Genomic DNA, 25631 nt, shown 5'->3' with positions numbered 1-25631 from the left:
TTCTCCTGAGCACCATTTTACATCTGTAATGTTTAACGGTAGAGAATGCCATCATCATCAGAAGTCATACTACTTACCTGCATACCCTTGGGAAAAATAATTGCTGTAATCTCCCCTTACTTTCATCCTTTCACAGTACGAAGGTATCAAATCCATGTTGACTAAATATTGTAAGGCTGGAGCAGTAAATCACCCAGACAGTTGCCCCTGCAACACCTGAAAAGGCTGCTGCCCTTCTTCAGGCACCACATATTTCTCTGGCCTATCCACAGACACCTACAGTGGAGCTATCTGCATCAATGAGACGCACGAACCACCCCACCATCTGTGATTCATCAGAGAGCACACTTCATTATAAATAATAAAAGGAAAAGAAATATAGTTCTGTACTGCAGCTGAAGTAGCTACTCAATAAGTGGAACAATATGTATAAATGTATGGTAATTGCTACAAATTTCTGTTAGCAGCTTACTAACAGTTTTGAGCACAAAATATAACCATTCTTTACAATATCTTTTCTCCCCAAACAATATCATCTCAAATAATAATTATGTAGACTGTTTTGAAATTACAAATTTTGTAAAAGAGCAAGTGAGAGATTGGAAATCAACACTAAGTTATGATTTCACACACACACACACACACACACACACACACACACACACACACACACACACACACACACACACATATCCATCCGCCTTTAAATATGTCTGCTTGTGTCTGTGTATGTGCGGATGGATATATGTGTGTGTGTGTGTGTGTGTGTGTGTGTGTGTGTGTGTGTGTGTGTGTGTGTGTGTGTGTGTGTGTGTGTGTGTGTGTGTGTGCGAGTGTACACCTGTCCTTTTTTTCCCCTAAGGGAAGTCTTTCCACTCCCCGGCTTGGAATTACTCCTACCCTCTCCCTTAAAACCCACATCCTTTCGTCTTTCCCTCTCCTTCCTGAAGAAGCAACCATCGGTTGCGAAAGCTAGTAATTCTGTGTGTGTGTTTGTGTGTTTTGTTCATTGTGCCTGTCTGCCGGCGCTTTCCCACTTGGTAAGTCTTGGAATCTAAGTTATGATTTATTACACATCCCAGACAGAGCAATAATGGTATATATCAGAAATGTGAGCATAAATCTCAGTCTAGTATATAGATATATTCACCTCAAAGATTTTAAAACAAAGCAGCTTCTCCAATGTTTAGGCAATACAAAATTTGAAAGCATGAGATGGCAAGGTACTATTTTAAATTAATTACGTGTGAAAGAAGAAACCAAATCCTTTTCAAATAGTATTTTATCTCATTTTCGTTAGCATTATGCTCTAATTTTCAGATTTTGTATCATTCACATTTATACATGCTATCTCCAATGAGAAAATACAATAAGGAAACACACTATTGCCAGTGAAGCAAGATATAATATTTTAAACAATTGTTGAGTTAAGCAGTTACAGTAACTTAATGTAATCATAAATAATAAATCCCATACTTTTTGTAATCTTGACTCCAGCCTTGAAGAATTTCATTGCAAATTCTCTTATTTGTCATAGTAACAACTCAGTTGATACACTAATTAATTCAATTAGTTATTCAGGGTCATGCACATCTGTGTGCCATATGTTACCTGAATTTTGATTTGTTCTAATTTACCATTTATTTTCTGCACAGCACCAATGCCAGAGGAGTATAAGAAGCGGAAAGGAGCCAAACCACGTGGTGTTTCAAACCGCAATAGGGGACTGCAGTGGATAAGAGCAAATGCAACCACAGGGGTCTTTTATTTTGCTGATGATGACAACACTTATGACATTCAGTTATTTGAAGAAGTAAGAAATCACAGCTTCTTTTTCACAGAAAGTAGTAGAGAATGATGTGTTTGCAGTTCCAGTTGTTTAAGAGTTATTTATGAACTTAAAATCATCTCATAACTCCTCTAACTTACATAAAAGTTCTACATTATTACTTCTGAAAAATAATACCATGTGTAATTTCTTAAATTTCCACACTTTCTATTGAACAAGACCATAGAGACATCAGTCCAGTGCTAGCTAATTTAATTTCTTTTACATGTAATAAGTGTATAAATTGTTAATTTTCATTTCAAAATATTTTTGGTCAGTTTTGAATATTTTTGTTTTCTTTTCATGTACCACATTGTCTTCATCGAATAATTACAAAGGGCATTCAGAAACTACACCACGCCTGCAGTCTTACACCTCATCTTAATAATAACTGCATGAGTCCCTATGCAAATCTGCTAATAACATGTGCCTTGAGAGTGAAGGCACAAGTATTAGAGATGATAACAGAGCATGATTTTGTTGGTAGACTGTAGTTTGGTCATAATGAAAGTTGTGTGCATGATCACATGGTGTCTAAATGAAGAGTATGTGTCACTTGTAGAGTGTCACCATTTGAGAAGTGTGTTGTGAACACAATGAAAGAAAGTACAATATGCATGGTGAGCGACACAATGAGTAGCCATCTACATAACAGAAAAATCAATTTATGCTTAGTTGATGTGGATGCATTACAATTTCTAGCTTGGTACTTTGAAAATGATCCAGGGGTGTGGCATGCATTGAAATTAACAGTAAATGAAATGGAGGCATTATTCTGTATATGTGCTGTTAATACTTGGTTATAAATGAAAATGTAATTAAATGTTTGGTCCCATTACATTTAATGGTCTTTTACCTGGTCAGTTTAATTTGATTTCTGTACACTCTTCATATTTCAGAGAGTGCCACATCCCCACAAATAAAGTGAAGATTTGTATTCTAGTCAGTATATGTGTAATATCTTTATTATTACATTGCACAGTCTCTTAGTTACTCCAGCCCACATAGTTGTGCATATTAAAAATCACTTCTTGGACAGGGATCTGCACTGACCCCAGACGAAATCTGACAACAAGAGTCGGTGTGCTGGCCAGCCTGGATGCGACAGTTAGGTGGTTATCTGCATCTCACAACGTGACTACTGGGATGGTATTACAGTCCCTCTCAGTTACACAATTCACAAACATTTCAGAAACCCCCACTCTCTATTACATGAATAGCACTGCACACAGACAGTTGGGGCATATCCCACTGGGGTAACGAAGTGACAACAGGAAGGGTATCCAGCCACCCACTAAACAGTTTATACTAACAATACCAAATCCACTCATAACCCTACTAACCCTCACTGATGAGGGACAACAGCACAAGAAAAGAAAAATGGAAAAATTATCTCTTAGTTAAATTTATCCTTTTATCAGATCCCTGTAACAAGTGTGTGTGTGTGTGTGTGTGTGTGTGTGTGTGTGTGTGTGTGTGTGTGTGTGTGCAATTAATTTTAATGTATTGTAGGAGTCATTCATTTAGCTACAAGAAAACTATTCCATTGCATTTTTGTGTGGAACTAATCATTTAATTGTTATCATTGGCTTTTTATATTTACTTTTATATAATTCAAAGTATATGAAGCTGTGCAACTTTTTTCCATTTACTTAGAAGATATAACAAGCTTTTTAACATAGATAGGATTAAATGAATATTAGATATGGATAGATTGGATAAGACAGGGATATGTTGGGAAACTGGCTGGAGTTATTAAAGGAACCACCTTCACATTAACCTTAAAATATCTCAGAAAAATGCAGGAAATGTATATCAGAGTCACCATATGCAAGTTCTATCTCTCCCACTTATTTGTATCATGTGAGTATGAAATTACTCAGCTGATAATCTTTGTTTATTAATGAAACTCCTTCATGAGATAGTAGTTGATTTATGTTTATGGAAAACTACATTAGCTTGCAGACATTTTGTAAAATAAAACTGTTTCTCATTACCACATTTCTTAAAAATCAAACTGGTCTACAAAACATTTCAAAATCCCTAGACTCCTCACAGTTATACAAAAATGTCTCCACAGAACACCTTTCCTTTCCTGATTCACTCTCACCTACCTTCTCTCTACTACTTAAAGTACACAAAGAGAACCTTTCAAGCCATCACATTGTGCTAGGTCTCAAAGCCCCTAACTGAATTTGGGTTAATAAAATGCACTGATGCACTGTTTCCTGGAGATACTCAAATCAGTTCTCATCACCTTCCTATCTTAGCCCATTCTTGTTAACATTGATGTAACCCCTCTCTACACCAACTTCCCATAGACACAAAAATCTCATGGCCCTTGAACATTACTCTCCAAACAACAAACTGAAAGTTGCCCAAAACACCTGTTTACAGTCCTATTAGCTATCTATAATTTCTTCATGTTAGTGGGCCAGAACCACAAACAAAACATTGGAATGGGTTCATAAGAACTTGAGTCACTCTGTCCTATTTTAATTGTTCAGTAATCCTTACAGAAGAAGCAGTGCTCACTTCCAAAAATCTTTGACCTCTGACTTCGTACAGACTCATTATTATTCATTCAATGTGGTCTATTGGCGAAGAAGAGTTTCTGGGTTTGCAACTACAGTGTAATATGTTTTTTCACCTGATCTTCACCTAATCCTTCTTGACATAACAAGTTACTTCCCTCTCCATGTCATTGGGACTCGCATCCAAATTTGGTTCCCATCAACCCAACCAATAAATGGCAGTCTCTTCATTTCAAAAGATGCTGCCACTTCCATCTCTTGTGCTCTCTCTCAAACACCCAGGCTATATGTGATGTGGTATCTGCTCCAACACCAAATACTTCAGCACCTTTTCTAATAATCTCTCCCATGTGTTGTTCTCCTGCAACAATTCTTGTCCAGAAAGAAATCTCCCAGGCAGTCTACACTTCATTTTGTCCAACTAGCAGTGCTATGACTTCCACAAATATTAGAAGCATTGCTTTCATTGCTCAGTACAACCCAGGCCTCATTAGGTTATCTGACCAGGGCTATGACTTTCTCAAGTCAAGTCCTGAAATTAGATAGTTTTCCTTAATACATTGCCCATTCCATACACTGCCACCTCCCATTATCCTCCTAACCTTCACGCCATGTCTGTCAAACTAGGACATTCCCAGGCCACCATTTCTGCTCCAGAGTTTCTATTCCTGTGTTCCTACACTTCCTACCTCTTACTACATAAACCCCACTCTTGGCCATTACCAGCCACTCCAGTTACACCACTGGCATATTGCACAATATTAAAACAAGGGCTAAATGTAAAACTACCCATGTTGTTGCCCAGCCTGCTAGCTGTACAGTGTAACGCGCTGCTTTCCGAGCAGGAAGCCATGCCAGTCCCCGGCACAAATACACCTGGAGGGTTTGTGTCGAGATCCAGTGTGCTGGCCAGCCCGTGCATGGTTTCTAAGGTGGTTTTCTATCTGCCTCAGCAAATGCGGGCTGGTCCCCCTTATTCCACCTCAGTTACACTATGTCAGGGATTGCTGCACAAACACTGTCTCCACATATGCATACACCATAATTATTCTACCATGCAAACATTGGGGCTACACTCATTTGGTGTGAGATGTTCCCAAAAGGGGGGGGGGGGGGGGTGTCCACTGGGGGCCAAACTGCACAATAACCATATAACTCTGGGTTTGGTGTGGGGCAGTGGTGAGGCGGGTGCACTGCTGTGGCCTGTTATGGGGCTGTGAACCACTGAGGGCTATGGCAGGAGGAAGCCTCTCCATCTCTAGGTCCCCGGTTCAATACACAATACACACACCCATGTTTTTTGTAAGTTGACATGTGTTTACTGAATAGCTATCTACATAATGATGACAACCACCAATATAACAGAACTTATGAATGTTCACGGAAGTCTGGTCCACCTTTGGGATGTCCAGAACCCACACGTGGAGTGTACACTATAGAATGATTCAAGAGACATGTGTGCCTGCTATTTCACACATGGAATTTGAATCCTCGCACCTAGTACTAACATCTCTGAATTCTAGATGTGAGAAGTCACTCTCCACCGTATCGTCTCATCCTACCACCCTCCTTCACTTAACAACAGTTAACCTAACCTTCCTTTCCTGTATGTGGTTTGTTCTATTTTGATCTTATTTTGTTATGTTTTTATTTACTTCTCCCTACACTTTCACTCATATTAGCTACACCTCCCACTTTTTTCTCTTTTTGCCTTTGCCTATCATTTTTGCTTTTCTTTTTGTTCTTTAATTGCATTTGTCTTTGTTCATTTCACTTCTGTTCCTCATTTAATCCAATTTGGCTTCACCTCAGTTCTTTCCATCATCTCTGAGCTGAATCTGGCACAACACTTCTTAATGTACTATTATTGCCTAGCCTGTTGTCTGAGTCACTTAACCTTCCCATTACCTTCCCAAGAGAAGGAACTTATTCTTTCAAAAGTTAGGAGTATTGTCTTTTATTTTAAAGGTTTGTATTGGCAATAATTGAAGTTATTGTGACACTACTTGAAGGCAGATACTTCCCAGTCTCTCTATCTGTATGTGGTTTCAAGTCCTTAATAGTTTTGTGGTTAGCATCACTTTCTGCTGACAAAGAGGCCCCAAGTTCAATTTTTGATGGGAACATCAGAGTCTTTTGCAACCTGCCAAGATATCTGTGAATGTTAAAGTGTCACTTCTGAGATAGATAGATAGATGTGACAGCCCCATACCAAATCCGTCAGGTGTATTAACTATGAAAGTCAGTGAGGCAGCCAGCCTGAATGTGAGTTTTAGGTGGTTTTCCACATTCCACTATGTGAATACTGTGCTGGTACCCACATCCCACCTCAGTCAAAGTCCCACCTGAGTTACATATTCCACAAACAATCAGAGGACGTTTACTCTATATCTCTTGACTAACACTACATACAGATAGTTGGGGTGCACATATTCCATCCCAAGGGGTAAAGGGGCAAGGAGTGGCCACCCATTAAACTAACCATGCCAAATCCATTCATAAACATGCTGATCTTGCACCAATGCAAGACAAAAGCATGAGAAAAAGAAGAGTCTTTTGCAGTTAATAGAAAGATTTAGAAAGGTTTCCACTAAGCTCTGTCAGTGGAACTGAATATTTGCTTTAATATATGTGCTGTTTTACTGACAAGAAAGGTTTGTCTGAGATAATGGGCGATGTCACACTTTTGCTAACTTACAACACCTAAACCTGAACTCTGTCAGCAGTGAGTACCATGCAAACATTGGTACTTAAAAATGCTTAAAGATCAGATACCACATTTCCAAAACTGAACTTCAGCTTAGCTGAGTAGTGTAACACAATGGGAAGTAAAACTCAAAGTTCAATTAAGTGGACAATGCTTTTATTTCTGTTTCTTTGTCATTCTCTGATAGGCTCAGAATGTGGAATAACAATGAATTTTAAGAGTTTTTGTACAAGTAGTACATAGAATTACTGTTTTGAAGTATAATCACCATGGTCATTGAGACATTTGCTGTAACAGTCTACCAGCTTTCCAGTCCCCTCTCCAAAAAGGCTGCTGCTAGTCAAGCCAAGCCATCATGATTTCCTGCAGCTCCTCATTTGAGATGAAATTACATTTGCCCAACTACTTCTTCTTCAGAATATGATGGAAGTAGCTTGAAACCAGTCTGAACTGTTGAGAGACTGATCCAGCCCCTTTCACTTAAATAACTGATCTTGAATGCCTACAGCAGCATGTTGTTGGACAGTACCTTATCATGCAGCAGCATAATGCCTCATGATAGCAAGTACCTACCAATGGTTGTAAAGAAAATTTATAGATTTCCCAAAAATAAATTATATGCAGCCACAGTGACTGTTTACCCAAAGGTAGACATACTATGCTCCTTCAAATGAGTAAGGATGATTAGGATTTACCATTACATCAGTGACAAGCTCATTAGAGATGATCCCCAAATGAGAAGCTGTTGGACACCATAATGAGATGGCCCAAATAAGAAACCACAGACTTATTATAAGTAATGTCTCTGTCACTGTAGTGAATATGTTGAAAATGATTCAATACACATACATAGTATTTAATTTCTGGTTTATTAGAAATTGGAAAGAGGGCCTCATGTGCAATTAAACAACAGCAAATCCTATTACACCTACTTCAACAACAGCTGCAGTTTCCAGAGATGCCATTCACATTGTAAATATTGTATGATAGTCCAAAAGGTGGTAATTACAATTTTAAATTTTGAACCAATACTTTGCTTATTTCTCATTACAAGAAAATCAGCCCAAATTTTTTGAATTTTGTGAAGCATGTGCATGCCTTAAATATTTTAACAACCTCATGAAGACTGTTAGTAGCAAATAAAAGCCTCCTTCTAAATATGAGGCGTGTTTTTTAAGTAAGGTCCATTTGAACATAAGTACACAATGAAAGGTTATTTCAAAAAAGTAAATTTATGTTCAGAAAGTAAATGCTTTACTTTATTTTTTGGCATAGTTGCCAATTTTGTTGAAACATGTATCATACCTCTCAACCAATTTTAAAATACCCTCTTCATAAAAACTTGCTGCCTGCTCTGATAACCAAGAGTTCACTGCCATTTGAGGTGTTGTTTGAGGTGGCGGAACAGATGGTAATCGCTCAGTGCAAGGTCATGACTATAGGGTTGGTGGTCAAAGACTTCCCAGCCAAGACTGCCCAATAAATTGCTGGTCTGACCTGCAGTGTGATTTATCCAAAGTCTCATTTTTATCATGTCTTTACCCCCTCTTCACCCACTATCTCTCTGTGTGTTCTCATCCATTCCTTTTCTCGTATCTTACAGTTTCACTTTGTATGTGCTAGAGGTGTCTAATTTTAATCTAATGATACTTTCTAGGGCACAGTATTTTCTGTAATCAGTGTCTTGTACTTCTTACAGATCCGATCTACCAAGAGAGTAGCCATGTGGCCTGTAGGCTTGTGCACAAAGTATGGTCTTAGCACACCTGTGGTTGCAGATGGCAGATTTAAGGGCTTCTATGATGGTTGGGTTGCTGGACGCAAGTTTCCTGTAGATATGGCAGGGTTTGCAGTCAGTGTGGAATTCTTGCTGCAGGTAAGCCACTGCTAACATTTCAATATTAAATAGAGAAGTACAGAAGTGTAATTAATTATTTTTAGTAACTATTTTTGTAAACAAGGCAGTTATTGAGTGTATTTGTCAAAGGTTGATTTTTCAAGTGTCATCACAACCTGAGAATAAGAGAAGAATATATGAACTGTTACTTATCTGCTCAACAGATGCATTTATCTATACTACAAGAAATCCTTATTTATTTATGTAAAAGTTTCATAACTTTATATTTACAGAGACCAAAAGCTTCCATGCCATTCAAGCCTGGCTTTGAAGAAGATGGTTTTTTGAAAAGCCTGGCACCATTTGAGCCCCATGAAATAGAACTAAAAGCCAACAACTGCACCAAGGTAACATTAAATCCATTAAGTCCAAAATCATGCAGTACATTGTCTGTATATGATCATATGGGCCATGTAAATAAGCCAATATGTAAGGGAATATTATTTTAGGGAAAAATAGAATATCAATGACAAAATAAACTGTACCAGAATTTGGCATCTATAACTACATAAATTTTAAGGATAGAGAAAATCTGTGTGCTATGTACATTCTATATTTGCTACTTTAAAATTTCAATAACTGAGGCTGGGATGTTTTGCAGTAGGTTCCATTTGACATTCACTGCTAGATAAAGGCCTTCTCTAGACATTTCAGTACATTACAGTCTTCAGAGTTACACTTTCATGCTACATCTGCATTTCCTTAATGTCATCTATACACTTTTATAGGTTGTCTTCTTCATCTTTTCTTATCTCCTGCCTACCTCTACTTCATTTTCAGTATCATCATGATTAAATTGTGTGCTTTAATCTAGTCCCTGGTATATTCATTTGTCTGTTGATACCCCCCAGTAATTCCCAACAGACATCACTCCATTGATAACCAAACAACACTCATCTTTTGAATATTTTTCTCATTAAAAGTCCACATCATGTTGGCAAAATCCGTGTTTGTTACAGACACTGTCTGCAAACTCTGTGCTTCAGACATGTCAGTATCTTGATCTTGAAAATTTGGTTTGTTTACCAAAAGCACCCCATGTTATTTTTCCTCTTGTAGAGTATTTCTTTTGCTGCCCAACCAACCATTGTCTTCAATCGCCCAAAATACAAAAACTCGTGGACTTTTTATACACTGCTGGAAACAAATTAGTACACTATTTATGAGGCTTCCAATTGACTCAAGATTTAAAGTCACAACATCGAATATGGTGTTCATTAAATGATTACATTTAAAGATCAATACCATAGGCAGTTCTGATGTACCAGGTATCAACCAATGTTGAAACACCCATATTTGTTCATGTTGTAGCTTCCATGGGTGGCATTGGAGGCACTGACTCTGGCTCCAGCCAATCATACAGATGGCAAATACTATTGTGGGATATGTTATGCCACACTTGCTCCTCTTGTTCACATAGTTCTATAAGAGTTGTTAGTCGATGAGTCACATGAGTCCCTGTCCCATCATTCTCCACATGTGGTCGATAGGAGACAAGTCCAGAGATTGTTCTGGCCAGGGAAGTTGCTCCATGTTTTACACAGCACATTGAATTTCACAGGCAGCATGTGGGTGAGTATTGTCCTGTTGGAACAACACATCACCTTCCTGTTGCCAGAATGGAAAAAGGACTGGTCTGATAATTTTCTGCACATGCTGAGCACTTGTTAGCATCCCCTCCAGAAACACCAAAGGTGAACGAGAGTTGTAGCTTACTGCACCCCAGACCATAATGCCTCAGATGCAGCCAGTGAGTCTTGGATGAATGCACTCTGAGACAGTGCTCATCAGGTTTATGTCATAAGTGCAAATGACCCTCACTTGCATGCAGGCAGAATCTGCTTTTATTGCTGAAGACCACAGTGCACCATCCCATCTTCCAAGTGTTCCACTGATGGCACCAGTCAAGCCACACACGTTGATGGTGTGACATGAATGGAAGGTGCGCTATAGGTGTGCCTGTCTGTAGTCCCACTGCTAATAACCAGTCGGCAAGAGTTCATGTTGACACACCTGGGCTCATAAGCCCTCTTATCTGTGCTGTGGTAACTGTACAATCTGCCACTGCTGCCCTTACAATACAATTATCTTGGTGGGTGTCTGTACTGCGTGGACATCCAGAACTTTATTTATGGGTGTTAGAGTGTTTACATGACCACTGATACAAGCATCAATGCACAATTTACACAGTACATCCAATTTGTATCGTATCCTTTCACTTGGAAGGCCGCAATGTGACCCATTTCAGACTCACTTAGTTGGCTGCAGGAATCATGAGTGTGTCTCCATGGCATGATGGCATGGTTACTTCTTTGCTTCATACATTTGCATCACACTAAACCTTCTGGCTGTGAGCATTTCCTATCAAAGGGAAAACACAAATGGCACTCTGGTAGTTATGCCACTATGCTATTTGTTGGCAGACAATGTTGAAACCATTATCAGTACGGTATCAGGCATTTGCCCTCAGGTGGCAAATGCCATCATCAGATCAAAATCAACAGTGTCTTCCCAGTGTACTTTTTTCCCCTTGACCTTGCTAATTTGTACTGATTTCTTTTTGATGTATTGATTATACATATTTTAGCTTTGTTGTGATGGGGCCTCAGATCTACTTTTAACTTTGTCTATTAATTTCCTCCGTTAACTATGGAAGTTTATTTCTACTGTAGAGAAATCATACAATGTCCTCACCAAAGTGAAGGTGATTCATATACAGTATGCTCCTGTAACACGTATTCCTCCTACTTTTTTCACTTTATGGATATGAAAATATTATGCATAGTTTCAGATAATACTTTTGGTCTTATGAAACATCCTTTCAATTCTGAATATTCAACTATAATGGAGTCTTATGGAATCTGTAGCATTGATATACATAGGTTTCATGAGGGCTAATAGTACAGATTTGTTTAAAACAAATCAGAAGCTTCCTCATTCTATAAATTGCAGCAAAAGTGGTCACACACATTCTACTCTATAATTTTGTTCATGACTTGCAAATAATCTATTGCACTACATTTGCTTCTACTTACATTTTACTTCCAATTCAGTCAAATCCAATTTCTTTCTATGGAGCTGGAGATAATTTTAGTGAATATCTGTACATTATGGCAATTACAGCAGCAGATCTAAAATTTTTATCTCTGCACTTTCTGCATACTTGTGAAGTAGAACAATTACAATGTTCAAAAATAGTTTTCTTTGATTTAGTTCCATAGCTTTGAGTAATCATAGAAATGGCATTAAGTAAAACATGAAGCTGCTGTATAATTTAGTTTTAATTGTAGAAGCAGTTACGGTTGGAGGCCATTTCCCAGTACAAATTTTTATCATCAGCTTGTGTTGCATATAAGCAACTGTCTTTGCATGACAAAATTTTGTTTGTAAATATGATATTTTGACATTAGTTTGAATATATAATATTTATAAATAACATTTTGACATGCTATATATTTAGAAATCCACAGTTTACAAAACTTTGTACTAGAAATTGGTTTCTGATCAAAACCAGTCCCACGCTTAAAATAAATTATACAGCAGCTTCAGATGTTACATAATATCATTCTGTGAATTACAGTATCATTCAAATCTTGGGAACTTAACTTACTCCACAGTTCTTCTATAAAAATGTTTGCCTGTTTATTTTTATTACTTTTTTCTCACACTTGAATTATTTCTGTTGAAACTCCATTATTTCCAGATGCATTTCCTTTCCTCATTTCTTGGAGGCTTTATACACTTCATTTGACATTACTACTAGATTATCATTATTCATTCTCTGTGTTTTTTATTCACGTAGGAACTATAAAAACATTTACAGAAATCTTTCTAATGCATGTACAACTTTCTCTCTGTTTTTAGTAAGTGTGCCTTATGTCAACTCAATTGCAACATCTATTCAGCATAAGTTTTGCTTTTCCTCATATTCATACTGTTTTCAATTGTTTCTGTTACAAAATATTAATTATGTCCTCTCACATCCTTCTGAAAACATCTGAATAGTTTAGTTTAGTTTCCAGCAGATTCTATTATACTTCTATTGCTTTTAATTGATACTCTCATTCTCATTAATGTTTACATTGCATCATTTGAAATTTTCTTTGCTTTCTTTTTCCTTTCTTTTTCCCTGCAAGGTATTTTGACTGTTTGTGTAAGTTTGATCATTAATTAATTTTCCTTCCATTTGTGACTGTATAGTTTTTTATAAGGTAGTATAACACCCTACTTCTAAAAAGGTCGCACTATCTACAATTACAATTCATTGCCCAACAAGTTTGTATCTCTCTAGTTTTATATCTATTTTATTCTACATGTAATGAGTCTATGAACAATGTGGAGAATAATAATTATTTCAATACAGACATGGTAGCATTTGATTATCACCATCAAGGGAAAACATATAGTTAGCTTTCAATATCTGTAAATTAACACATCCAGTTTAATTCTGTGAGAAGTACTTACATCCAGAGCATCTGTCCATTTTTGTTAAAAACAGTACTGTTCCTTTTATAGAAGCAAAAAAAATTATATACATTTCTTATTAATTTTCACATCATTTTTCTCTCTTTTTAATTTTTTTCAATTTCTGCCTTTTTGACAACTACAGTGTGTACTTCATGCCATGTTACTCTGTTATACTTCAGTGTCCTCTTTCCTCTCACCTCCTGAGAATTATGTAGTGTGACTACTGCCCTCCATTTGCATCATACATATGTGTATGTTGTATTATTGATAACAATGAGGAATTTAAAACTGTGACATACATTAGTACTTACAGTGATAGATGCAAGGTGTCACTGTGAATGAGCTTATTATCCTTATAATTGAATTACAGGTCCTTGCTTGAATTCATTTTTGTCATATATAAGTATGGTACTGCTTATGTTTAATTATTACTGTTGCATTATTAACTACAGTAAACATTTAATAGATATGATGTTAGTATAATTTGTAATCATTTCATTGTCAGTACATAATGAATGTTAAGAAACCCAGAATAAATTGGAAAGTACACTGAAGCACCAAAGAAACTGGTATAGGCATGCACATACAAATACAGAGATATGTAAACAGGCAGAGTATGGCACTGCAGTCGGCAACGCCTATATAGCAAAACAAGTGTCTGGTGCAGTTGTTAGATCAGTTGCTGTTGCTACAATGACAGATTATCAAGGATTAAGTGAGTTTGAATGTGGTGTTATAGTCAGTGTACAAGCAATGGGACACAGCATCTCCATGGTAGCAATGAAGTGGTGTTTTTTCCATACGACCATTTCACAAGTGTGCCGTGAATATCAGGAATCTGATAAAACATCAAATCTCCAACATCACTATGGCCGGAAAAGATCCTGCAACAACAGGAATAATGAAAACTGAAGAGAATTGTTCCACATGCCAGAATTGCAAATCTTCTGTAGATTTCAATGCTGGGCCATCAAAAAGTGTCAGCACATGAACCATTCAACAAAACATAATTTATATGGGCCTTCGGAGTCGAAGGCCCACTCATATACCCTTGATGACTGGACAACTCAAAGCTTTACACCTCACCTGGGCCCGTCCACACCAACATTGGACTGTTGATGACTGGAAACATGTTGCCTGTTCTGACGAGTCTCGTTTCAAAAAGTATTGAGCAGAGGGATGTGTATGAGTATGGAGACAACCTCAGTAATCCATGGACCCTGTATGTCAGTAATGAACTGTTCAAGCTGGTGGAGGCTCTGTAACAGTGTGGAACATGTGCAGTCAGAATTATATGAGATGCCTGATACATCTAGATACAACTCTGACAGGTGACACATACATAAATATCCTGTCTGATCACCTTCATCCATTCATGTCCATTGGGCATTCTGACTGACCCTTGGCAATTCCAGCAGGATAATGCAACACCCCACATGTTCAGCATTGCTACAGAGTGGCTCCAGGAACACTCTTCTGAGTGTAAACACTTCTGCTGGCCATCAAACTCCCCAGACATGAACATTACTGAGCATATCTGGGATGCCTTGCATCATGCTGTTCAGAAGAGACCTCCATCCTCTGATAATCTTATGGATTTATGGATAGCCCAGCAGTATTCATGGTTTCATTTCTCTCCAGCACTACTTCAGGCATTAGTCGAGTCCATGCCATGTTGTGTTGCAGCACTTCTGCATGCTCGGGGGGGGGGGGGGGGGGGGGGCAGGTGTGCCAATTTCTTTGGTTTTTCAGTGTATTTTTCTGTACTTTGTAGGAATATTAAAATATACACTTCAGGCATAGAAAAAGTATGCAAATCATTTTACTTTAATTACTAACAATTTCAGTCAGTTGATGATTACAGAATATTGACAAACAAACTATTTAAAAAAATACTGACTCAGAAAATTTTTTGTGATAATTTCTTGTGATTGTTTTAGGTATTGGTGTGGCACACTCAGACTAAGAAGAATGAAGTATCAGCAGCTCTAGACATGAAAAAATACAATAATACAAATTTGGTACTTCTAAAGAAAATAATTGTGTAGGGCAGTTCAGTCACAGATGATATAAATGTAACTGAAGTGCCATCATAACATTCATAACCTGTGATATGAAAGTATTTTCTGCTGATTTCATTAATTGAAAGTCACATTTCATACTTCCATTTAAATACTGAAAAATTTTCACACTAAAACTAGTAATGAATATTTTCTTATCAGTAAATTCTTCCTTTGATCTTCAGCTATTGAGATGATAACTTTATCATACCCTAAAAAGTTCACATCTTAATAGTAAACCTATAACTTTCTTCTAAATCAAAGGAAATACTCATTTTTGAAATCTCCTTCTACGTATACCTTCATTTGTAAAAGTATTACCCATATCATTGCTGTAACAAGGTGCTTTCCATTTTATAAATTAGGAACTAATAATTAGCTTAAGAAATTTGCAGCTGTGATCTATAAAAATATGGACTCATACATACCTGCTTGAACACCAATAAGCTATCAATTGGCTGTAACGATTGCTCCACCATTGTTAAAAGTAGAAAAAGTAAGAAAGGAATAGAATATTCATTTGTGTGTGCCTCCATGTGTAAGTCTGTGTGTGTGTGTGTGTGTGTGTGTGTGTGTGTGTGTGTGTGTGTGTGTAGAGAGAGAGAGAGAGAGAGAGAGAGAGAGAGAGAGAGAGAGAGAGAGAGAGAGAGAGAGAAAACAAATGACCGTAATGTATGTACAATGTGCTAGGTCAAAGACATGAAGTGCTCATAAACGCATTTTGACTGTAGTTATGCAATACCTGAATCACAGAGACCAGGCCATTGTAGAACACAATAATATATTTATTTGCCTAAAGTAGATATTCTAAAATACCTGTGTCATTCAGACTATCAATACAACTCACTCTGAACAATAAACAAACATGTAATATCCTAGTTGTAAGTACCTATGTTATCACTCTAGGATTGTCACACTGGCAGGGATTTTACATGCCTTGAATACAATGTGGTTGTAAATTGATAAATTATGTTTTCATGTAATAATGTACTGAGCCCTGTAATTATTTTGTGATGATGTCCATTAACAATACAAGCAGTCTTTTGACTCACTGGTTATTCTATTACTTTACCAAATACCCTTGGGGTTTATGTTTCCTCAACTTCATAAATGCTGTATTATTTATAAAATGCATGTCAGGTACACATTTATCACATAGCTGCAGAAGCTGATTTGAGCTTACATTACTTGACTATAGTATCATTGCACCTGGGAATGAGGGTGCTTTGGTCAGCTTATTGCAAGTCAGTGTGAGATTGGGATTGTGGAAGGAAGAAAGAATAATTTAACCACAGTTATGCAATGGGAACTGCACCAGGTGCGGTGATCAGAGTGTATGATATGGATTGTCCATCACGCAGAAGGTAGACACGAAGTTCTTCATCTGCAATATCTGTTTCACAGGACTGCATTCCAATTTCATCCCCCATGTCAGTTTTCATGTCACTGTCATCATCATGTTCATCTTCACTCTCCAGACCAATATTGATTATTATATTCTATATTGCTTTTCTCACTAACCACATCTCCGCACCAATATATTCACAAGATTTTAACCAATCATGTTGGGTACTCTTAAAGACTCTTTGCTTACTTATTTTGAGGTAATTAAATTAATGGAAGACCAGTTCTATTTGTAATTTTTCATTTCATTAAGCCTCAAAACAACATATCCCTTATGTCTTACAATGGCATCTGTTTTAAAAACAGGCTTTGGCTTATTGTATCGCACAATTAGTAGAAGCTCCCTTCTTATTAAGCATAACTCAAAACAGATTTTGTTCTGAATGAGTGATTCCATTATGCCTTTTTTTATTTTTTATTTTTTTATTATTTTTATTTATTTATTTATTTATTTATTTATTTTGAGTAGCAGTAGTGGAGGTTTTATTTGTCTTGAAAGTATGACATGGTGTGTTATAATGAACAACAGTACTATCAGCTGGGATGTTAGGGATCAGTTTCTCTTTTAACCACATGTGATAATTATCCCCATTCTTATCTTCATGATAATCCTGGGATTCCAATTTCGAATCATAAATCAACTCTGGTGCCTCTATGAAACCCATTGCTCCTACAGGGTGGACAACAATAGTTCTTTGACCTGCAGTGCTGTTAGTCATTACATCCAGATATTCTTCAGACTGCCAGCACTTTTTCATGGTATAATGCATATGCAGCCATTTTTTGTCCATTAATACCACTGTTTTATTTGGCCCAATCTTGTAAGTTCAGATTGCTCTCAAGTAATGCACTTACTCAGCAACAATGTTGCAATGTTTTGTTATGATGATTCCCTTATTTCTACAGTTTCTCTACTTTCACAGCATATTTCTCTGTTTTCAACTCTCAGGGGCATTCTGGATTATGGATAACACCACACTTCACTACTGATAATATTTCATGAGTACTCACTCAACCACTGTGTAGTACTGTATATACACAACTCACTTGAAAGTACAGAGTGTGTTTTCCTTAGTCACCACAGAACCTCTTTAATGTCACCACATGTTTCTGATAACAACCATGGGAAGTCAAGTGCAATAATATCATGGTTGGGTAGAACAACAAAGAGAACTAGTTTGGAAAGCACTTCTCATTAGAAAGCACTGACACACTGAAAAGGAACTGGCGATGATAGTTCAACATGTAAGTTCAATGAAAAAAAAATTTTTCAATTACCCACTGAAATTATGCACATAGAAAAGTAAAACAATGGATCCAACTGTAGTTTACTACAAATTATTGTAACTTAAGTATCTTATGATTACACTAAAAAGCACTTGAACAGTAATAACCATACACAATGGTAATAACTGTTTTAACTTTAATAGAGAGAAAGGAAAGGTGCCATGCCAAAGTGGCCTCTGTTGCATATAACGTGTGTTATTTATAAGTATAAAAATGATTAAGAACCTAATATATTGCAAATGCAAAACACATGAACCAAAAAAATCCAAACACCCCACAGAATGTGATGCAAACAATTAACTACATACTACCATTTTCTCTGCCTTGTGATGACTGGGTATTGTGTGATGTCCTTAGGTTAGTTAGATTTAAGTAGTTCTAAGTTCTAGGGGACTGATGACCAAAGATGTTAAGTCCCATAGTGCTCAGAGCCATTTGAACCATTTTGAACATACTACCACATATCTTGTAAGAAATAGTGACTTTAGCTACAAATATAGAGTGACACAAGAGGTCTGCAGAAGAAATATGCCGTTAATTAGTATGAGTGCCTGCTTGATAAATACTTCAACCCATTATCTTCAGAGCTAGCATTAAAATTTTCACATTGTCCATAGAAAGGAAAAGGGGTAAGGATAGTGGGAAAGAAGTATCAAATAAGCATTAAGAGATACTCCCTGTCACGCTTAACAGTGTGAAGGCTTATGAATCTTGCTGAACTATGACAAAGCTGAATTGCATATTATATATGCTATAGCAATACCAACACACATTTTTTTTGTCTCCACAGTTATCAAAGCAGACATTACAAAAATAAATTCAAAGTCTCGTAATTACAAGCATGAGTTCTCTTAAAAGAGATTTGCAATAAATAGCACCAGTACTTCATACACAATTCAGTGGGATGTATGTATGTGTACTTTATTTACAATTAGTTTTTGTGTTAGATTACTTATTATGAGAAAATTTACAATCACAGATATTATATGAAGAATATTAATAGGTCTTAAATGCAAGTGGCCTCCCTTGATTAAATATCATTAATATGACTATTGATTTAATGTACCGGTAGACAGTGGTTGACAGTGGCTATGTTATGATCATTAGCAGCCACAACTACCAAGAATGGCCAAAGAAGTCAAGCAATTTAGAGTGATTAAATTGATATTTGAATCAGTATGAAACCTAAGAGACATCTACCCACCAGGAAATTACATCCAACAGCTGCCAAGACATTTGGTGCCAGCAGAGCCACTGAAGTGCATCTCTTAGGGCCATGGCAGAGGAGGCCACAACTTTTCAGATTTTATGAAGTCTTTTATGGTCATTAAAAGACTAAAAATGCCCATTTTGGTTAGCTGGTTCACTGTATTCTATCTTATCTGGATACTGATTGAATAGTGGCAAATTACTGGATATTATTGAATAAAATTCTCATACTGGACACTAGTTGATAGAACAGTGTGCTATAGAATGGTTTTGTGTATGTGTGGGTGTTCTTATAGTTACAGTGTACAAAGGGTAACATTTACTTCTCTTTGTAGACTGGTTAGTTGCTGCTGTCTCTTTGAAAATCTGTACTGAGGTCATCTGCCGACATGTATGAATTTTATGTACAGCTTTTTTTAAAACATGGGCACTGGTGGCTATCTTCCAATGAGATCGATTTATTTACTTAATATGGCAATAAACTTGACTGTCTCTCAGAAATGTAAGTCTGGTCATATACATGAACTGGTAAAAATATAGGACACAGAACTTTTCTGCTCATCGTCCAGTGGTGAACATTAGCACTATGGAGTGTAAACGCAGATTTGAGATTTTGAGCCTACTCCTTCTTACAGAATGCAGACAGAATGATGTTTAAGTCTGATGGAAGAAAGAAGACAAGTAATTTCACTTTCTGAACAGCTAGTAATAGCTAAACGTTCCAAAACTACTCCTGTGAAAGAGCTCATGGCTGTCTGTCCAGCTCGAAACATTTTCTGTTTGAGAGTTTGCTCTTGATGCAAAGGGCGCCAGATGCAGCGTATGTGACTGTGACGCATCGCAAGATGCACGTGTGATGTACAGAGCTTGTTGCTGGACTCATTTTGGCAAGGATAAAATTATACGTAACTGAAATGTATTCTTGCAAAATATCTTCCATAAACTGAGTTAGCACCATGCAGTAGCAACAGTGGTATAACGACTCCTTATGCAGCATAATAATAATAATAATAATAATAATAATAATAATAAAATTTTATTGTCATTCAGCTCATTACAGCCATAGACAAAGTCAAGACCTTACATTTCTCAATGTACTTTTGTCTCCATAAAATGAGTAAAAGTAGAAACCACATGTTACAAAGCAGCGCTTTCATCTTCAAATAATTCAACAGTGTAAAAAGGTTTCCTTACTAGTACCTTATACAATCTGGATTTAAAAATGTTTACAGGCAATTCTTGAAAATATTTCCTTAGACAGTTAAACATCCTTAGTCCAAGGTCTACGTAGGAGTTTTGTGATTTACATAATTTATGATGTGGCATGTCTACAGATGTTCTATTTCTAGTATTATAGCTATGAATATCACTTCTCAATATAAATTTCGGTACATAAAACTATAAATGAATAGGTGTACTTCTGTCAGACACTGCATTTAATGAGCAAGGTTTATAGTGTTTTGATTTATCGCAAACAGTAATTATTCTAATACTTTCTTCTGCAAAAGTAAAATGTTGGAATAGTAAAATATGTCATTTACGATCAGAGTTACAATTTAACTAACAAAAAAAAAAGCAGGTTGGTGCATAAGCAGGCCTAACTAGCGTTTTTCTTTGACATGTTAGCACCTGTGGCGGCTGGTGGTGTCTGAAGTTTAGTGTTGCACTGAATGTTTCATTTTTATATGACTCACTTGGAAGGGAGAAAATTGTTTATCTCGGATCCTGGCTTCCAGACATTCGTTAAGGTGGATGTGGTGTATGATAGACACAAAATTCAGTTTCTTAAATCCAGTTTATGATCATGCGATAATTTTGAGGTATATCGATGACAGACAACTAGCTATGTCAAAGGACATGGTACAATGTATTGACTGTCAAGAAAAAATATTACAATACCGGGTATTACGTAATGAGCAACATTCCTAGTAGAGCTAAAACACTTGTCATTTAAAGGACTTTAAATTGGAGTACACTTAGTCTTAACTCGCTTGTACTGAAAATTTGCCCTCCTGTTTTTTTATTGGTGCAACCTTGTTACTCACCCGCTTATTGCAGTCTGCGATTCCATTCACGAGATCGCTTTTAGTGAAAAGCATAGCCAAGGCCGACAATCCTTCCGTCTCAAATATTTGCTTTAGAACGTCTTTATTCTTTTGAACGTTGAAAAGCATGTTTCTGCTTCTAATGACGTCATGAAAATTGTGAATATTAACTTCAACAATTTAGAAAAATCCGTAAACATCTTCCCTAGGTTTTTGCTTATTGTAAACTCCATTAGACTAACAGCAATCGCGTTACTATTGGGTAGTTGATCTACACCGTTACCTAATACTGTTGATGTTAAGGAATTCGCAGTCAGCGAATCAATTTCGAAATACTTCGTATAGTTGAGGATCGTCAGCACTGTCTGTTCTTTCAGTCACGCATCTAAACATATCTATTACATCTAACTTCTTTGTTATGTTCCGCAGTTTTCCGTCTATACGTACTATCCAATTGTTCAGCTACGTTGACAGTTCCAAATAGGGTCAGTCTTAAGGAGTTTTGTATGCAAACAGCTGAAGATTCATGCTTCTTCACTTTTGGTACCTGCGCTTTTTAACAGACAACAGGCAGTTGGGGCCCCCATGTGTTGCATTGTGTAGTGTGTCGAGACTATGCTGTGAGCGATTTATGTGCAATACTGTCTGTCGACTCCAAAGGAAGGACACTTAAATCCTGCATACAGATGACTACAGACAAAGAAAAACCATATGAAATGCCGCTTCTGAAGATTATCTCAATAAAAATTTGAGATGTGGTGCCCTGAGCGTCCAGTATTAGATAAGAAGTCTCGGACCATATTACTGTAAAGAATAAGATACCGTAAGTTTCGAAGTAGGGAAACAGAGTCAAGTTAGCCAGAAATTTATGAAAAGTGTATGTGAAAGCCGTGGACGAATATTCATGCTATGGCGACGTAATAGCACAACAATTGAGGAGTCTGACATCTGAACAAAAGACATGATGAGTTCTACATCTACATTTACACTCCGCAAGCAACCAACGGTGTGTGGCGGAGGGCACTTTACGTGCCACTGTGTAGCTCCTCAACAAACTACCAAAAATAGAAATGAAGGACAATGACGATGCAAAAATTACAACAACCGAAAAACAACCTCCGTTGTAGTGGATTCTAGCGTCTATTAAATTCCCAAATTTGTCGAGTACGAGTATGCTGATTTTACATCTTATATACCTGCATTATAAGTGCGAAAGTTTGTGTTTTTGTTAGTATGAATGTCACTTCTTCACGCTGATATGGCTGGTCGCAATCCGGATAACATTTGGAATAGAGACAGCTTACACGCTGAATTAACTCTTCTAAGAGTCGCCAGACGCATTTTCTCTGGTGTTTTAGCAGATATTTCCAATTTTGTTTTTAAAATGTATAGTTCGAGTTATCCCAAAGAAATATAGCTCATCACATGTCGATGGAACGTTTCGGTTAGTTTCCCATTACAAACAAAATCATTTTTAAAGTGGAATTTTACGTGCTTATTCGAGAGAGTGGTCCCAAATTAGGTTATGCGATATTCGTTTTATCGATGTTTGTTAATATGGAGAGTAAAACACGCAGAATGTTCAGCACTCCAGCAGCGAGAGCACCGCCCTGGACCACGCTGACTGCTGCAGCCATGCAGAACCGCTGCCCACTCGCTGCTGGCGTATTGATTATTCTTCATGTTTCACTGTTTCTGTTAACATGCATCAGTTAAACTAATAGCTTATCAATTTGGGACCACTGTATCGAATGGTCATGTAAAATTCCGATTTAAAAATCGCTTTGTTTGTACGAGGGCCATTTGGAAACCAAGGTGCGATGGAAATCCCAGTGAAAATCCGTTGAAGTTTTGCACAGATGCGTTGGGCAGAGTCTCCAGTGTTCCAGTGATCGTGTCACGTCGCTCTTTTTCAGTCCCAAGCGCACAGTGAGCACCTGAAGAAAAGTGTCTCCAGACAAGTATGAGGGCCTGGTAAGAGACTTCGCCTGATATGATGCACCCCACATAACATAACTGTCATACGTTTCCTTATTCATGACAATTCTCCGCCCACTCTACAGGAAGAATGAAAATGCTCCCGCAGCATTTTCGAAAGGAATGTTTGATCGCTCACAATACAGACCGTAACTGGCTCCCTTGGTGTTTCATTTCTGCTCACATGAATTGCTGGGTATGAAAACACGATTTTGGCGCACACAACGAGGTGCAGATCAGCGTAGAGAACTGCCGGAAAACACAGGCGGTTTCCTTCTATGACGAGGCTATTGAAAATTTGGTGCAATGCTACGACAAATGCCTAAAGTTGGAGCAGCGAATATGTAGAGAAGTAGCTGGAAGGTGCAGCTAACAGTTGCAAATACAATGCTACAACAAATGCCTGAAGTTGGAGCGGCGACTATGTAGAGAAGTAGCTGGAAAGTGCAGCTAACAGTTGCAAATGAGTAGTATAAGGGTCGGTATAGGACAATCCAAGTGAGAACCAAGTGAAAAATTTTCCACATCTTTTTCACTTTAAATTTTAAAACATTTCGCGTAAAAGTTGCAGTCTTCCTGAATCCCCATCTTTTTAAGCAAAAGATGGTGACCGCTTTTTTGCAAAATCTTGGTGACTTTACGCAAGTGTGTCGTTTGAGGACAAACCCGCACCTTTTTGGGTAAAAGATGGCGAGCACATTTTGGCGGGCACTTTTTTGGGAAATGTTGGCGACTTTACGTGATTCCTCCCTGAAACCGCAACTTTTTGTGCAAAAGATGGCGAGCACTTTTTGGCAGTCGCTTTTTTTTGCGAAATGTTGACGACTTGAAGTAAGGGCGTCGTTTGAGGACAAATTCGCACCTTTTTGGGCAAAAGATGGCGAGTACTTTTTGGCGGGCACTTCTTTGCAAGATCTTGGCGACTTTACGGCGGTCGTCTAAACGGTAACTTTTCTACAAAATTTTGGCGACTTTTCGACGAGCACTTTTTTGTGAAATCTTGGCGACTCAAGGTAATGGTGTCGGTTGAGGACAAACCCGCATCTTTTTGGCCAAAATAAGGCGAGCAATTTTTGGCGGCCACTTTTGGCGGCCACTTTTGGCGACCACTTTTTGGCGACCACTTTTTGGCGACCACTTTTTTGCGGACACTTTTTTTGCAACAGCTTTGTGGCAGCCGCTTTTTTGTTATTGCTTTTTCTGCAACGACTTTTTGGCGGCCGCTTTTTCGCGAGTACTTTTTGGCAGCCACAAGTTTGAAATTTTATAGGCTTTGACCTATAAAATTATCCTTAGCAATACTTATATGACACCTTTATTATTTCCTCGTTGATAAACGTCGTGCTAATTATTTCTATATTGTCATCGAGTATGAGCTCGTACCAAGGAGCAGGATCCTCGATGTATTCTGTAATCACTGTTTCCATTTATATAAACAAAAGTTTTTCTTTAATAACCATACGGAAGTGTCTCAATTATGCCGTTCTTTTTTTCCTCTGGAATCATACGCTTATCGTAGGTAAATTTAAACTCTTTTGCTATAAATTTATTCACCAGATTTTTTGCCTTCTTATCTCTCGTAATCATAGAAATCATGATAACCTTATCTTCAGAAGTCTGTATTAATTCGGTCATCGTATTCATGTTGAGTTTTACGGAATTTTTGTAGTTTAGAGTGAAGCCTTTAATTTTGGTAGTCTGTTTCCTTTTATATGTTTGATAAGCATAGCTTTTTGGCACAGTGCTTATCCATTCAATACCAAAATCGTCTTTGCCAAATTTATCTGTCCATTCACCAAGCATGCAACCTGTTTACACTGTTTTTGTGCCATCGTCAATGTAAATAATAGAGTCTGTGTCGTAATATACAACTTTATCGCCTAATCTATCGAGCATGTCATACAACTTCATTCTAGCGTTGGCGGTGGTTGAAGCGGCCACAAATATGTTAGTACTTCTGCTATCTTCGACATAGAAATCATCGTAGCGATATGTCACCTCTGTTAGTTCCTCGTTGATTGGTATCACATTAGTTATCTCTATTTTGTCGTTGAGTAGTACCTCATGCCATCTTTTAACGTCGTCTATAAATTCTTTTTGTGGCAAGTTCAGCCTCTGACCGAATTTTCCCCAAACAGAATTGAGGCATATTTTGGCAACAGCTCGCTTACCGGCGTTGGCTTCAATATTGTTAATGTCGAGCTTGATATCTTGAT

At 37.4% G+C, this 25631-nt stretch overlaps 1 protein-coding gene across 1 annotated transcript in view; it reads left to right on the top strand.

Annotated features, from left to right (window-relative positions):
- LOC126297830 (galactosylgalactosylxylosylprotein 3-beta-glucuronosyltransferase P-like) overlaps window positions 1-16544 on the top strand; it is a 384927-nt gene extending 368383 nt beyond the window's left edge. Inside the window, exons 4-7 of the mRNA XM_049989075.1 lie at window positions 1656-1813; window positions 8769-8945; window positions 9200-9313; window positions 15374-16544. Coding sequence (XP_049845032.1) covers window positions 1656-1813; window positions 8769-8945; window positions 9200-9313; window positions 15374-15481 — 557 coding nt within the window. The 3' untranslated portion in view covers window positions 15482-16544. The remainder of the gene's footprint in view (window positions 1-1655; window positions 1814-8768; window positions 8946-9199; window positions 9314-15373) is intronic.
- Window positions 16545-25631: the final 9087 nt, after the last annotated feature.

This window comes from Schistocerca gregaria, chromosome X, assembly GCF_023897955.1.
Source record: "Schistocerca gregaria isolate iqSchGreg1 chromosome X, iqSchGreg1.2, whole genome shotgun sequence".
Lineage (NCBI taxonomy): Eukaryota > Metazoa > Arthropoda > Insecta > Orthoptera > Acrididae > Schistocerca > Schistocerca gregaria.
The sequence above is the reverse complement of the archived record's forward strand: the minus strand, read 5'-3'. Positions and strand labels throughout refer to the sequence as shown.